Source organism: Alternaria ethzedia (assembly GCF_023757985.1).
Source record: "Alternaria ethzedia strain BMP 0044 chromosome Unknown scaffold_32, whole genome shotgun sequence".
In the NCBI taxonomy this organism is placed as follows: domain Eukaryota; kingdom Fungi; phylum Ascomycota; class Dothideomycetes; order Pleosporales; family Pleosporaceae; genus Alternaria; species Alternaria ethzedia.
Genome location: NW_026056225.1, coordinates 34645 through 50480, shown reverse-complemented (window position 1 = coordinate 50480; position 15836 = coordinate 34645). Strand labels below are relative to the sequence as shown.

Below are 15836 nucleotides of genomic sequence, written 5' to 3'. Positions count from 1 at the left end.
CGTCATACAGTGCTGGTTTTGCGCATTTGCTTTGAGGTGCAGGGAATCCTGCGTAATTGCAATGTCAGGGCAATTTGCTGTCCCGCTGATGCTGCAATAGTTTAGAATAGTCCACCTATGGGCGATGGCTCAGGAATGCATTTCCAAGGCACAAGTTCAGGAGTGAGTCCATGCCGGATTCGCACGCTTCTAGGCCCTTGACAAAGTCCCCACCGTGGCCATTGTGCCAGGTAAATGTGGCGGTGTTATCAAGATTTTACAGAAGATCTGCTACAAACACGCGTCAAGGACCAAAAATCCGATGCAAGACAGGGTAAATCAGGAATTGAAGACGTGGCTAAGCTTTCCTCTTCCCCACTTTCCATGCACCGGATCGCAAAATGACGCAGCGCCAGCCGCGTGCTAGCCCCCACCACAACCGAACCGGACATTGGCTAGCTGCATCCGTCGCGAAGCCCCTCATCGAGGGTCCAGCGCTGGAGTGGCTGATGTAATTAGCCAAATCTTGTGGCAGCGGCAGACAGGAGAGAACGCCACGGCAGGTATAAGCTGAGGGATTAGGGAAAGAATACCGACCCATGGCCGGTTGGGGCTTGCAATGGCCACGTTTGAAAACAACAGGCACATCGTGCATGACGTCCGACACGAGTTGAGCCAGGTATTCACCAGTGGCTGTGCTAGGGGATAGAGCCAAACGCCTCGTATACTCGAAAAAGCTGCGCGGATGTGCAGCCTACGTTGGGATAAAATCAGCAATTTAGAAAGTGTAGCGTCAATGTAGGCTTCAGCGTGGTCAGCACTTCCCTCGATCAAGGTGCCAAGACCAAAGTAGGAAACAGGGATGTGAGCAGTGACTGCCCAGGTGCCGTTTGTACGACGTGTGCTGATGCAAAGGCATGACGTAGGACCATGGGTCTCTCTGACTTTGGCCCTCGCCTGTAGTGTATATATTGGACCACCAGCGCTTGCTTTTGGTGACCATCTACGCAACGACGACCACCACACCCACGCAACACTCTAATCAACTTCATTCAAGCCCAATCAGCTATCTATACCACCTCTTATTTAAACTTCACACCGCGATCATGTCAGGAGTGATGGACAAAGTTAAGGCCAAGGTCGACCAGGTGATGCACAAGGACAAGACCCATGGTAAGCACTTCCTGCAGACTGCCGAGGGCCTGAAGACCACCGTCAGCTACTCACACTTCTCTAGATGATCCCACCGGTCCTCACAGCTCTCATACTGCCAACACTGCCGATCCTACTGTACCTAATACTTCCAATGCTACCACTGGCACTGGGGGCTTCTCCGGTACCCACCATGGCTCTGGTGTAAGCACTGGCCTCGGTACTTCTGGTAGCCATGGCGAGCGCAACCCCGAGTACACATCTTCTACCCATGGTTCTACGGGTCTTGGGTCATCAGCCACTCATGGGAGCACTGGTCTCGGGTCCTCAACTACCCACGGCTCTACCTCTCACAATGACCCTACCGGTCCTCACGGCTCCCACACGATGAACAAGGCTGACCCCCGGGTCGACTCCGACCGTCTTGGAAACGCCGGTAACACTGCTGGCGCAGGCGGTTATGGTGCTGGACAGTATACTGAGTCCCACGGCACCCATGGTACTACTGGCAGCGGCCTCACCGGCACAGGGCTCGGCTCTTCGACTACTGGAGCTTACAGCTCAGGTAACAGCAGTGGACTGACTGGTGGTCACGGCACTGCCGATTTCAACGACCCAACTGGTCCCCACAGCTCACGCATGGCCAACCAGGCTGACCCCCGCGTCGGTGGTGTTGGTAGCACTGGAGCTGGCGCATACAACACTACTGGAACCGGTCTCACCGGCCATAGCACTACCGGTGGTCTTGGACACTCCCACAACGACCCTACCGGCCCCCACGGCTCCCACATGGCCAACTCTGCCGACCCGCGTGTTGGGGGTGTAGGTAGCACTGGCGGTCTTGGCCACTCTCACAATGACCCCACTGGCCCTCACAGCTCTCACATGGCCAACTCGGCCGACCCGCGTGTTGGGGGTGTAGGCAGTACAAACACAGGAGCCTACGGCAGCAACGCTGGCGGCATCGGCTCAGGCAACATGGGCCAAGGAGGATACACCACAGGTGAGCACGTCAAGACCGTCCCAGGGGAGGTCGAGGGAACAGGCCGTGACAACCTCTCTCACCGCAATAACGAGAGTGGCGATCTTCCCAAGGCCCTCACCGAGCCTGTTTCCCACGCTGAGCCTCACTCTTCTCTGCAACATGACCAACACGTTTCAGGTGGCGCTCCCGGCACTCATGGTACCACTGATGTTCACGGCAAGCCATCCATGATGGACAAGCTGAGTACGTCTTCCCCATGCGGTTGAAAGTTGGATTGACGCTGACAAGACACTCTAGACCCCAAGAAGGACGCTGACCACGACGGCAAGACTGGCATCATGGACTAGATTTGTCGTCGTCTTTTTGCCATCTCACTCGTAGTGTGTTGCGAGAGCAAGTCACATGGTGGTTTTGATGGTGTGATTTGCATGAATACCCCCAAGTAGCGTAGTAGCTCAATGAATAGTAATCTCCCTGTCAATTTGGTTCTGCCGCAGTGCTCGCTCTTGATGAGCAATGTTATACTTGTCTGTTATATGCATCCATGATGCTGTTGACATAGATCTGTGATTTCGCATGTACTCGCACATGGGGTATATTCTCGTCAGTGCACTCAGATCAAGTGTATATACTCCGTGCAATGGTGTCGAAATTATAAGAAGTTTGATTAGGGGGTATCATTACTTTTTGCACAAACTTGCCAATGCATACTGCGACCACTCGCTCGCCATATGTCGGGAGTGAACTCAAATATTCAGAGGTTTCGAGATGTGTCGCACAGCCCAATGGACTCTGTGAAAACCCATGGCCATGAAATCACTTGGCTTTTCCCTTGCCCCCCTTCCTGTTTCCTTTACCACCAATCCCTTTCTTCTTGGTTTGGTTCAACGAGCCATCAAGAAGCGCGCTAAAAGTCTCACTCCGCGTCTTGGGCGCGCGATCTGGGGTCGGCACTACAGGCTCGTCTTCCTGTGAGTTTTGCGTCGAAAGCCTCTTGTTCCTCGTCCTCGTTACGCGCTCCTCTGCTCTTGAGGGTGTTGCAAGGCTGACTGTGTCCAAGTCCTGCCTGGTCTTTGTTGTCTTGTTGTCTCTCTTTGCGGGGCGACGGCGCTTTTTGGGCTGCGGTGTGCCGGTATCTGGCGCGGGTTCTTGTTGCGATTCGGCAGCTGCGTCGACGCGAGCTTTCTTGGGAGCCGGCTCTGCTTGGTCGGAGCCTTGCAGGACGTGGCTGTCCGAATAGTCCTCCTGAGCATTGAGCTCGTCGACAGCCCTCTTGCTGGACGTGGCGTCAGTAGACTCGAGGGCGTTGCCGTCGGAGTCGAATTTCTTGTTGATGTTTTGAGCCTTGAGGTGGGCGCGGGCCTTCTCCTTGGCCATGCGCTCCTGCCGCTCCAAGTCGTACCTGTCGTTGCCAGCCAGGCCGTGCTTGATGAAGCGTTGGGCGGCGCCAAGGTCTAGTCGCGCTCTGCCCTCGGCGCTGCCCATGACGCCGCGGTCCTTGATGTGCTTGATCTTGCTGTTGTACTGCTTGAGACGGGCAATTTCCTTGAAGACATGGTGTTGCGTGGCATTGACGCCCGACGCCTTGAGCACGGAGAAGAGAATAGCTTCGATGGCGTATGCGGACATGCAGTAGAACTCTGCCTTGTCGAGGAGCGGGAGAGAGGACGCGGTCGTGTGAAGAGGCGCGGCCAGCAGAGGGTCGAGCGCGGCGGTGAGCTCATCGATGTTGACTTCGAGGTCCTCGACGAGGTCGGGGAGGTCGGTCTGCGGGTCCATGGTGGTGATGGAGGTCAAGCGGCGGTCGCATGCGCACGCCAAAGAAAAGCAGCGGGCCGAGCGCTCCGACGTGCAAGCGTCCCGAGGTCGGATCGCTCACAGCAGACAGCCTCACTCACTAACTCGCCTCGGCCCCGAAGCCCATGGGAATCCCAAGTCGTTCAAGCTGTCGTTCTCCTCCGTTTCACCCTTTCTCCCCAGGCTCCGGCCTCGGATACCACACGCAGCGTCACGATGCGCCGCGGCTTCGGCTCAGACGAGAGCCTTCCTCCACACGGCCGGCTTCTATCGCAGACAGCCTGTACTCGACCGACGCATTCACATCATCGGTGTCGGCAACGTGGGCAAATTCATCGCCCACGCCCTGCGCGGCATACCCAACCCTCCTCCAGTAACGCTGGTCTTCGGGGGCTGGCAAAAGTTGAACGAATGGAACGACTCGCAACGCCGCCTGGCCCTCGTCACCGACGGCCGTGTCGACACCAGAGACGGCTACGATGCCGAGCTAGCCATCCCCCGTCTTCGCTACCATGGCCACGAGGTCGGCCTGAATCCCTCCTCGCTAGACACGACCCAAGGCCCTCAGATGCTGCCTGGCGAGTCTGCTGAGCCCATCAGCTCGCTCATCGTCTGCTCCAAAGCCCCCCATGTCCTGCAGGCCATCTCCGCCGTAAAGCACCGGCTGCACAACCACTCGGTCGTCTGCTTCCTGCACAACGGCATGGGCGTCATCGACCAAGTCAACGCGGCCGTCTTCCCGGACCCCGACCACCGGCCACACTATATGCTCGGCATCAACTCTCATGGCATGCACGCCTCGCCACACAGTCGCTTCACTACTGTCCACGCTGGTTTCGGCACCCTCTCGCTGGGCATCCTACCCCACCAACGAGACGGCCATGCCAACGAGCCCTACACCCCCGACTTAAGATTCTCCGCATCAAGACATGGCAAGCCCGTCTACCCGCACCCTCCCGACAAACTCAATCCAGAGTACCCACCCCCAAGGAGCGCCAAATTCCCCTTCACGCCTAACCAACGCTATCTACTCCGCACCCTCCTCCGCACTCCAGTACTCAGCGCAGCCTCCTTCTCGCCCCCCGATCTCTTGCAAATCCAACTCGACAAGTTGGCCGTCAATTGCATCATAAACCCCCTAACCGCCCTCCTCGACGCGCGCAACGGCGCCATTCTGAACAACTACGCCTTGACCCGCACAATGCGCCTCCTCCTATCCGAGATAAGCCTCGTCATTCGCTCCCTCCCCGAACTCCAATACATTCCCAACGTGTCCCAGCGCTTCGACCCAGGCCGCCTTGAGACCGTGGTTGTGGCCGTTGCACACCGCACCAGCGACAACGTGAGCAGTATGCTAGCCGATACGCGTCAGGGTGCGCACACCGAGATTGACTATCTCAACGGCTGGATTGTGAGGCGAGGCGAGGAATTGGGTATTCGATGTGCCATGAACTATATGGTTATGCAGTTGATCAAGGGCAAGAGCATGGTGGTGCAGCATGACATGGAAGAAGAGCTTCCCCTGGTAGGGAGTAAGAAAGGGGGGAGGGCGGAGGCGGACTTGGTGGTTAAGAGGGATGGCGCGGAAGCCCATAAGAAAGGCACACCGTGAGACGGCATTCGTCTTTGACGCTACGGCCAAACCTTTTGCACAGTTCGACTACACAGCGCTCCACGGGCTATCAGAATCAATACTAGATACAATCCGCAGAGCAGAATGCGCCATCAGTCGCCATGTCCATGTCCCTAGAGCGTAGATCTGCTTATATCCCGGCTTCTGATGATGCACATGTCCACCCAAGAGCCGGTAGGCATAACAGTAGAGCAACCGAAAGAATAGTAGCGTCCTTGTAATTCTCTCGATACCAAAGAAGTAAACGACAGATTGCGATTAGTAGAACTGCAGGCGATGGACATGGTCAATGTGTATATTTCTTCTCCTACTCTTCATCGTTTCTCTTTCTTGTCCTATCTTCCAAGAGCTAGTATTAGATAAAGCTATAGTACATTATGTGTAAAGACACACATCCAACATGTTTAGTCAACCAGACCAATAATACTCCTGCCCACCGCAAACCCTTCCCCCAAAGCTTCTTAACCAGAACAAAAGACTACCAGAACAACTCCCGGTATCCATCAAACTCAAGTTCCCACCATCCCGAGACGAGAACTAGCAGCGAAGATACCTCTCTTGCTATGTGTATATCCGACAGTAACGGGTCCGTAAACCTACCCCTCTAACAAGCCACTGAAGATGCTCAGCAAGTAAAGAAAAACAACCAAAGCATTCGCCTCTTACTCGCCGTATACAAACGTCAACTAGGATAGTGTAACATGATTGAATAAAAGAGTAATGGTCGTGTAAAACTCCAAGCACAAGACCGGCAAATAGCGAGTTACCCAACAAGAATCAGCCAGTTACTGCATCATGTATGGCTCAGTCGAAAGCACCAGGCATACTCGTACCGGGCATCCTCAAACTAAGTCTACTGCCACTGGCATCCTTCTCTCTGCTCGGCAAAGCAGGTGCAGGGTTCGAAGAGGAGCGTTGACGCTGTAGGCGTGGATCCTCCAGCTTCGTCATTTCCTGTTCCTGTTCAGAGACCGCTGTTGCTTTCCTGGTATCGAGAGACTTGTTCACTTCGTCTTGGAGTTGAGCTTCAGCTTGCTGTTCAATGTCCTTTTCCTCTTCCACTGTCAATGAGGGTATTGACGGGGCTGCAGTGACAGACTCATTCTGACTACCGTGGTGAGCTTCGGCTGACGATGTTTCGGCTTCCGGATTGGCGATTGTCTTGGACTCTGAGGTCAAAGCGTCGTTGTGCTTCAAAAGGACCGTCTTGCCAATGGAAATTCTCTTGACCTTATCACCGCTTTTGCTCCGAAAAGGGTCTTCATCGCTCTTCCTTGGCTCATTCGCCATCGACGCAGCAGAACCACCTGCTGTGATGTCTCGAGGCTCAAACGACATGATGCTCTCTTCACTCATCCTCTCCTCAAACTTCACATCGCTGTTCGTGAATGGGGGACTGCGTGGGCCATCTCGCAAAGGAACGAAGGAAGGAACCACACCGCCACCAACGCGAGTCCAGAACATGCGTTCGCGAAGTCGCACACTCTCTTCCCAGGACGACTTCTTCTCTTCATCCGTCTCTGCGCGCCAGTGCCCCGCTGCTACCATGCGTAGGAAACCAATGTAGTCGCACGTTGCCCGAACGCGACCCAGACACCAGTCACACAAGGGGTAGCGCTGAGAGTCTTCAGTATCGGAGGGCTTGAATCGAAATTTTCGGGCGTACTGATCACCATTCCTTGCTTCGCCACAAAGCGAGCATGGAAAGATGGGAACCCGAAATTTGGATGGAGGAGCAGGGTTCGGCTCTACGACCAGGGAACCAGAAGTGATGCTGTTCAGTACCGTGCGGCGTGCCATCCATGAGAGACCGGGGGCGATATCCAGACGCAGTGTTGGCTCTATGTCCTCGACCAGAGCACGTTTATAGAACTTCTCGTCCTTGAGGTTGGGCATACCAGCAGTGGCTACAGATTCGCGAGGTGAGTTGGTAGCCGAAGTGGGCGACTTGGAGGGCAGCGACGTGGTGGAGCTGTTGGTCAGTGATGCCAGTCCCAGCACATTCAGGCTGCTGTAGTTGCCGCTGGATGCGCGACTTGCTGGGGCAGAGGAACGGGCGCTGATCTTGAGCATGTCCTGAAACTCGTTGAAAGCGGCAAGATCGGAGCGTAGTACGGGATGGATAAGATGGGAAAAGTGGAGGGGATGATCGGGGCTGATGTCGTCGGTTCCCGGCGTGGTGGGTGTCAGGTTCATGGCCTCGAACAGCTTGCTCATCTTGTCGGCCGGAGCGATGCCTGGTGTTGACGGAGCGGTGGTTGCAGTGAGAGCGTGGCTTTCGTTGTCGTCGCCATGAGAGCTCATCCTCTCGACAACGGCCTTGAGATCGTGCAGCTGGTCCTGGAGGGAGTGTTGCAGGACGTCAGCGTCGCCCAACTGCTGCTTGAGTTGCTCGCCGCGTTTCTCCGAAGCCTCCGTCTCTTTGCGCGCAGCTGCAACCATGACGTTGGCCTCTTCGAACAGGGCAGCCGTCAGGGCCTCGACTTCGCTGTCCGTCTTGCGCTTGGCAGCTTCTGCGTGGGCTCTGCGTTTGCGCTCCTCGCGCAGCTCCGTGGACAGCTGCTTCTCCATCTTGTCGTAGACGACCTTGTCCACCAGCAGCCCCGTGGAGAGCTTGGCCTCATGGGCCTTGACCTGGGCCTCGAGGTGGGCCAGCTTCTCGCGCGCGGCGTCGAGCTCGTGTCTCGTCTGCTGCAGTGCATCGTCGAGCATGGTGGAGTGATTGATGGCGTTGATGAGCTTGGTGCTGAGGGTCGAGACTTCCTGGCTGAGGTCGGGGTGCGAGTCGGTCGAGTCGTGGCGCGACAGAGGCGGCTGTGGAGTGGCCGAGCGCGGGTCGGGGATGGTGTTGATGCCGTCGCTGTCGGACTGCGATTGCGACTGGGCGGTTTTGGCGAGCTGTGGTGTCGACATGGATCGTGTGACATGGCTCTTGGGCATGGGCGACAGAGAGCGCAGTCGCGAGGGCGTCATTGCACCTGAGCCGTGGACCCAGGGGGCCGAGTGGGCTATGAAGCTGGTGGGAGAATGGACGTTAGCGATGGCCCACGCAGCGCCTCGCTCGGCCAACGTGGACGTACGAGTACTCGGCCATGGCAGATGGCGATGCAGGCAATGTGCTATGTCGTCGCAGGCATGACAGAATCCAACCGAGCGAAACAGCACGAGGGCGCGGCCGGCCGACGGGGTGGACAAGGAGTGACGTGACGAAGAGCGTCTGACAAACACTGCGTGATGGACCTTCAAACAACGACGACGACGACGACGACGCTCGCGTCGGGCGCCTACGCTCAGATCGCCTCCCAAGCCCCCGCGCGCGCCGCCGCCAATCACACACAGGCCATCCCGCCGCCCGCGCCCGCCCTTGCCTGCTGCAGGCCTGCTTTTCTGCACCGCCACACCCAAGTGGCTGACACGGACACTGTCGCACGCTGATCCAATCCACTTTGGTCACCATGGCAAACACGCCAACCACGAGCAAGGGATACGCATACTCCATTCCACACTAGCTTACATGCTTCATCCCCAAAAGGCTGCTTGTTCAAACGCGACACAAAGAGAAAAGAAAACGACTGACATTATCGCATCGACGTCTCGCACCCCGTCATGACAAGCCGCGAGCCAGCGGTGAATTCCCCCATGTTGTCCACCATGTCTTTCCCCCCTTCGACCTTTCCGCGCTTTCTCCAGTGCTGTTGCCTGTGACGTCCACATAAAACAATGCTCTGATATCCGCCCTCTTGTGTCGCCGCCAACCATGCCAAACGCCAAGGCTAGCCACCGTCGTCGTCGTTGAATCGTCCGGGAAAGAGAGGGCCGACCGTCGTGTCCTTTGTCGTCGTGTGCGTGTAACGGTACTGGAATGGCAAGAATCAACGACAGGATTGTGTACAAATGCCAACGGCCGTCCGCAAGCCCATGGCTGAAAGGGGGTAAGGAAATCGAGATGGAGCGTGTTTCGCGTCGTTCGGCATCGGGTCTCGGGGGTGGGCTAACGATTGCCATCGTCTAACGACGCCCAAACCTGCTGTAAGAGAAGTTCGTATTGATTCTGAATGAGTGTGGTCATGGCTACTTCTAGCTTTTCTTGGTGCGAGGAGACGCTGCTCTGCCGCTGCCAAGGCTGGGGACGTACTTTTGTTTCTTCTCTGCAGGCTTGAGAATCTGCATACCCCATTAGTACCTGTTCGACGTAACCTTGTGCGCCTAGAGCTTACCTGGAAGGAACACAGCAGACTCTCGTCAACGCTCATCATCGCGCCAGCGTTGTCAAATTCACCGCAGTAGTTGGGTGCGCTGAACAGTGTGACGAGCTGGCGCTTGGAAAAGAACTCGTAACCGTCTTCGACAACTTGGTGCGCACGGCAGATAAGGTCCATGTCATGCTTTTGCAGGAAGCGCGATACTACGTCGGGCCCGAATGTGAAGCTCACACCTCGGTCATTCTCGCTCCATCCGGTAATGTCCTTGTCTGGGTCGGACCAGAGAAGGTCGCAGAGGAGACCGCAGTCGGGAATCTGTCCTTGTTAGCCTGTGCGCTTCATGGACACTGCAGTTGCAGTTGCAGTTGCAATCTGAGCCTGACTCACGTCCGTGGGTCGCATGACGCGCCTGATCTGTTCCATCGAGTTAAGGTCTGGGCTGAGACCGCCGTGCATAGTGAAGATCTTCTCGTCGATGATGGCGGCAATGGGTAGGCAGTTGAAGCAGTCGGTAAACGTCTTCCACAGCTTGATGTTGTATCTTCGTTTGCACTCGTCGTAGAAGCCGTAGATGCGGTTGATGGAGGCGCACTCGTGGTTGCCACGGAGGACGAAGAAGTTCTCGGGGTACTTGATCTTGTACGCCAGCAGAAGGCATATCGTCTCGAGAGACTGCTTGCCACGGTCGACGTAGTCGCCTAGGAAGAGGTAGTTGGCCTCTGGAGGGAAGCCGCCGTACTCGAAGAGCCGCAGCAGATCATAGTACTGGCCGTGGATGTCTCCGCAAATCTGGAAGGCAAAGCAGTCAGTAGGTGCTCAGAAGCCAGATCTCGGGCTTCGCAGCACTGCGCGTTGTGACTGACCTTTATCGGTGCCTCGAGCTCGAGCAGGATAGGCTGTGAGATGAAGATTTCGCGTGCCTTGGTGCATAGATAGCGGATCTCCGTCTCGAGCAGCTGTACCTGTTTGCCAGGCCGGCTGCCACGGACCTCGAGCAGACGGTCTATGATGGAGTCCAGGTCCACCTCGTTCTCGGCCATAGCTGGGACTTGCTACTGGCACTGGTGTGGGTGGCTGAAGGTGCAAGGGAAGACCTCGCGCGGGTGGGTGGCAGAGGGCTGCGCGTAGCACTGGCGGTAATTCTCCTGCACCGGGCGTGTTAGCAGTGCCCTATGCCTTGGGGGCTCCAATGGGAACGCCGACGTACCTCTGATCTCAAAGAGTCGGCCGGATCGGGTCGTGGGTGGTCGACGCTATGGGCGGGTGGAGTATGGCTCAAAGCCCCTCAAAAGCGCCTGGCGGCAGAGCTGGGATCACGCGACGAGTGGGGCGGCTGCGATGTGCGCTGGTCAATTGTGCTTGTTGAGACGGCGATACCTGTGCGGGCTGCTGCTGCGTCGTGGGCAGGCGAGTGCGGTGCAGTGGGTGGGGGGGCCGCTGAGGCGTTGTTGTGACCGGAAGCCTGTCGAGTGGGATGCTAAGAGTAACTTCACCGCCTGTAGCAAGCGGGGACGGTCTGGCTGCGAGGACACTGGGGGCGAACGGCGTGCGACTGCTCAACACAGTGTACCTATGGGATCGCGCGCGAAGTGTTTGTATACGCTGATTTGTAGGCCGGGTTGGGTTGCGGTGGTGAGAGGATCGCGCCGCCCGAGTAGTAGTTTTGCAGCGTTTCAGTTAGTCCTAGGCTGGGGCTGCCTTGGCACCAGAGCGTGCTAGCCCAACACAGACGCGCGTCGGACCTGGGAGAGGTTGCAGACGTCTCGACTGCCTTGCGGAATCAACTGTAGAGGGTGTATCTACTCCTCCAGCTATTGCCGAAGCCCTTCACTCTCACCCCGTTTCCAACCCAGTCTTTGCCTGTGTTTGCCGTCTCCAATCAATGTCCCACTTGAGCGCCGGCAGCACCTCACGCGTTACATACATCTTACATGTCGCAGTAGTCAACAATACATGCTGAACGTGTGCACCATCTGCGAGGAAACTGCTATTGTATTTGTAGTCATGTGAGCATTCACTGCTAATGCGCGCTTCATGATGCAATAGATCAACCAACGCCTGCCTTCTTCCTTGGGCTCCCTCACCAGAACGTAGACGACGCTAACAAGCAACACAAAGGGAACAAGAAGCTACGCACTCATCGCCAAAGGTAACGGGCAACCAACCTACAGTGCGCCGGCATAGAAGTTATCTTACACTATCCATTCAACCAGGAATATGGCCGTTATGCTCCCAGAGGAGAACACGCAGAAATGCAACACGACCGCCTGTTGACAAGGGAGAGGAAGAGATCCCGCCGGTAAGGTCGAAACACCCTCGGAAAATGGTCTCGATCGGTCCCACGAGCGTGACAAACTGCGACGCTCAAATTCGACTTACATCTATCCAACGCCTTGCCCGAAGTCCCGTGAATAAATTGATGAACAAACTGTATAGACAAAAGCGTCCGCTTCCGGAAGCTGCAGTGCGAGTCTGGCAAAGCGAACAAATTGTTTTGGGTATCGCAAGTGGACAGATCGGGGGAAATTAGGTCAGCCAAGTGTACGACCAGAAACGATGCTTTGGCTCGGTGTACGAGGTAGTGTTGGCCGCATGGTAGGGGAGCTATACCCACGATCCGAAGGAAAACTAGTGACCGACGTATTGTCCCAGCTCTCGTCTCCTAGCGCGCTAAGCCATGTGTTACCGAAGTCTTGCCGAAGGGCTTCGATCTTCTTCTTGTACAAGTCCTCACCGACGTCGAATTCCGTTGATTCCGGATCCGCGGTTTTGGTCGGGGGTGCGGTATCGATTGAGGGCAACTGTTGGTGGCTTGTGTGAGGTTCGTGTGCGACTGTACGCTCCTCTAAAATACTCTTCTTGGTAGGATCCCCAGAAACTTGTCCCTTAGACGGCTCTACAAGCCGGGGCGTATCCGTGGCCAATGTGTTGCTTGCTGTCTTCGTGATCTTAGGGGCTTGTCCGACGACAGTATCCTCGTATGCCAACCCTGTCAAACTAGAGTGCGATGACGACTGCAGCGAGTCGGTCTGAGAGAGCTCGACAATTCTCCTTTTAGGGCCCTTCTTCTTCTTTTGGGAACCTTGTGCACTGCGCCCACTCTTGGTACGTTGCAGGGAACCGGTACGCTGAAGCACACCTGTTATGTCGGAGGAAGTATCGACAGATTTGACAACCTTTGGTGGTACGTGTCGCGGGGGTTGCGAGTCATCCTCGGGTGGCGGCTTAACGATGGGAACACCATGGCGTTCGGGAACTCGGTCAACGAGTTGCTTCTTCTCGGCATTGCTAGGTCCTACAGAATCGATGACAATATCTTCCGTATAGCCTGGCGTCTTGCGGAACAGATTGAAAATGGTCACTCTGTAGGTGGAGTGCGTCTTGCAAAACGGATTGCGATTGACATAGATATCAGTTATGTCGGGAACACCAGTCAGTCGCGCAACTTCTGTAGGATCAGTCAACCTGTTATCACGGAAATCGACCCGCTCCAGAGATAGCAGTCGCTCAACACCAGCCAACGATGTCAAGCGGTTGGAACGAAGGTTGAGCGTCGTGATGGCTGGCAGCGGGTTACGACCCAAAGAGTGCAAGCTGTCAATCATGCAATTGGACAGGTTCAGTGCGCGCAAACAGGTCAGGCTGGCAAGACTGTCAGGAATCTCAGCAAATAAATTGGCAGAAATATCAAGAGACTGTAATGTGTTTGCCAAGGGAGCCAGACTTGCAACTGATATGTTGGTCAGAGCATTGTCGGCCAAGCTCAGATGTCGCAAGAAGCGCCACTTGGTTGCAGGAAACCAGCCCATGGAGAGGAGGTTAGAGGAGCTGCCTCTTGGGGTGGTAGAGCGCACGCTAGAACTAGAACTCCCAGACGAGCGGCGGATGTTGGGTGCATTTGTAGTGCTTCGACCATAGGCATGGGACGAACCATGACGAGAGCTTGGGGGCCGCGTGGGAGAGGTACTGCGCTGTCGCTGGCGCGTCTTGGACGAATTCTCCGGCGCCACGACCGCGCTTCTTGGGCTTGTGCTCTGTTTACTGGCGGAGGTAGGGGAAAGTGGTGGAGATTCTGATGGCGCCAACTGACCAACCTTGGCGGACGGGCTTGCGGTAGACCAAGGCGCGGAAGAAGCGTGTGTCTTTGCCGACCGTCTACGACGCTTGTCCATGTCGTCCAAGACGACATTGATAAGAAGGTCAGCGGGATCGTCAACACCTGCTCGCTTGACAGTAAGACTGCGAAGGTTTTCGGCCAGGCGGTCCCAGCCATAGAATTGCCGAAAGTCTACATCGTGAATCTCAAGCGCAGTGACATTCTTGAAAGCGAACAAAGGGACGGCAGTGTCGAAGGGAAATTCTTCATAACCCGCAATGAGACGGGCTTTGTGGTCAGGAGACAGCCTCAGGCAGGGAATCTTAGTAAATGCAGAGTAGAGATATCGCAAGTCTTCTTGGAGTTGAACTTTCTGTTTCTCTGCCTTGGCTTCACTGTTTGATCCAATGCGAAAGGTGGACCAAAGCGAGGACATGCCTGACATGACACTGCGAACGCTCGACACTGAATGTATGGAGTCGCGGTCGGAAGACTTTGTTTTGCTGCGCTGAGCGCTGCCGAGGAACGAGACATAGTTTGCGGGTGAAGCGTCCGTGTGGATGTTCTCCAGTCGCACATTCATGGGACCAACAGGTATGCCGAGCTCCTCGAATCGAGAAAGGATGTAGAAGAGATGGTGGGGCGTCAATGTGAGCTTGGCTGGCTTGATGGACTGTGAGGTGAAGGTCAGGGACGGCAAAGACAGGGCGGCGGCCCAGACGCTTGACGACGAGGATGAGGGCGGACTAGCGGGGCCGTTGGGAGACGAGGGTGAGATAATGGCCTGGCCATTCTTGGGCATCTGCCGCTGCAGTTGCAGGGCGTTGGCGAGGGCCTTTTCGTGGGTTCGTACAAAGTAAGCCAGGTTCTAGAGCCGTGTCAACGCATGTTCCGAGCAAGGCCAGTCATTGAGAACCGCACCCTTATGAAGACGTGGCCATCCTCGGTATCCATGATGAGAAAGCCGCAGACAACGACGGCTGCATGTAGGGCGCCGGGGCTGTCGTAGCAAAACACGACGTTTACTGGGAGGGAAGGCGCGGTGCGAGGGCCGTGGAGGGAGGGGACGAGGTGCCTCCGGGGCGGTAGCGGCGACCTAGGTACTGCGCCAGTCAGCGAGGCACTGGGGACACAGAGGAGGGTAGAGTAGAGTGAGAGTCAGTCATGGTTGGGATGCTGGCGAAGAAAGTCTTGGCGGCGGGGGTTGGACTCGACCTACGGAGCGCGAGGTAGAAGCAAGGAACTGCGGACAGGCAGCACGATATGCAGCGGCGCAGGACAGAGCTGCCCAGGGCTTCCAAATCCGCAGCACACACAGCGCGGCCAGGCCAGGCGGCGAGTACTGGCGGCGAGCCAAAGACTGGCGCGGCGACTGCGGCAGCGGAGGCGCGGGACGGGCGTGTGCAACAACAGGAACCGACCAAACCAGCGCTGCTTCGCGTTGGGGACGAGCACAACGGTGCTCGACAATGGGCTTGGGTGGGGCTCGGGCAGTCGAGCGAGCACCTGGGAAATTGGATGGCTTCCCCAACACGGCTTGCCGCCTTGGAACGCCCGGTGCTGTCGAGGGGGGCGTTGAGTCTGCGGGAAGAAGCAAGCAAGAGACGACGGTGAAAGCGCCGGGGAGCGGCCTTGTTGGAGTGCAAGCTTCGAGGGTCGAGTTTGGCATCAAAAGTCAAGTCAAGAGCTGGTAGACACGTGATTGGCTCGCGCCGCGCACCCTGGAGGAATCTCGCGAGATGTGGCTGCCGTCAATCGTCCCCAACGCCGTGCGACATGCGGGATCCAGCAGTCAAGACACGGCCAGATGTGCGTGACGTCCGCGCACACATCGAGCAGGAGGCCAAGCACACCGCCCGGCCCGTTTCGTGGCATCGACGTACGCACAGAACCATTGGGTGTTTTTGGGCCTCATACCCTTCGAACACTAGGTGCCCAAGCATCCCAGCCACGGGATTCCCGCATGACTACTCTCAAGAACCTCGCGCACAC

The 15836-nt window shown here is 56.5% G+C and overlaps 6 protein-coding genes across 6 annotated transcripts; 2 read left to right on the top strand and 4 right to left on the bottom strand.

Moving 5' to 3' along the window:
* Positions 1-1085: 1085 nt before the first annotated feature.
* J4E87_009093 (uncharacterized protein) lies at positions 1086-2463 on the top strand (the record flags this gene model as incomplete). Its single annotated transcript, XM_049380673.1, has 3 exons — positions 1086-1152; positions 1217-2359; positions 2414-2463. 3 exons carry the CDS (start codon positions 1086-1088, stop codon positions 2461-2463), a joined length of 1260 nt encoding a protein of 419 aa, XP_049229517.1.
* Positions 2464-2932: 469 nt separating this feature from the next.
* On the bottom strand, positions 2933-3895 carry J4E87_009092 (uncharacterized protein; the record flags this gene model as incomplete). The annotated part of the gene is made up of 1 exon (XM_049380672.1): positions 2933-3895. One exon carries the CDS (start codon positions 3893-3895, stop codon positions 2933-2935), a length of 963 nt encoding a protein of 320 aa, XP_049229516.1.
* A 7-nt stretch (positions 3896-3902) lies between these two features.
* Positions 3903-5525, top strand: J4E87_009091 (uncharacterized protein; the record flags this gene model as incomplete). The annotated part of the gene is made up of 1 exon (XM_049380671.1): positions 3903-5525. One exon carries the CDS (start codon positions 3903-3905, stop codon positions 5523-5525), a length of 1623 nt encoding a protein of 540 aa, XP_049229515.1.
* Positions 5526-6350: 825 nt separating this feature from the next.
* J4E87_009090 (uncharacterized protein) lies at positions 6351-8640 on the bottom strand (the record flags this gene model as incomplete). Its single annotated transcript, XM_049380670.1, has 2 exons — positions 6351-8562; positions 8633-8640. 2 exons carry the CDS (start codon positions 8638-8640, stop codon positions 6351-6353), a joined length of 2220 nt encoding a protein of 739 aa, XP_049229514.1.
* Positions 8641-9623: 983 nt separating this feature from the next.
* Positions 9624-11674, bottom strand: J4E87_009089 (uncharacterized protein; the record flags this gene model as incomplete). The annotated part of the gene is made up of 6 exons (XM_049380669.1): positions 9624-9710; positions 9764-10063; positions 10136-10537; positions 10612-10790; positions 10956-11001; positions 11669-11674. The coding sequence occupies 6 exons, from the start codon at positions 11672-11674 to the stop codon at positions 9624-9626; spliced, it is 1020 nt and encodes a 339-aa protein (XP_049229513.1).
* A 279-nt stretch (positions 11675-11953) lies between these two features.
* Positions 11954-14798, bottom strand: J4E87_009088 (uncharacterized protein; the record flags this gene model as incomplete). Its single annotated transcript, XM_049380668.1, has 3 exons — positions 11954-12111; positions 12363-14712; positions 14766-14798. 3 exons carry the CDS (start codon positions 14796-14798, stop codon positions 11954-11956), a joined length of 2541 nt encoding a protein of 846 aa, XP_049229512.1.
* Positions 14799-15836: the final 1038 nt, after the last annotated feature.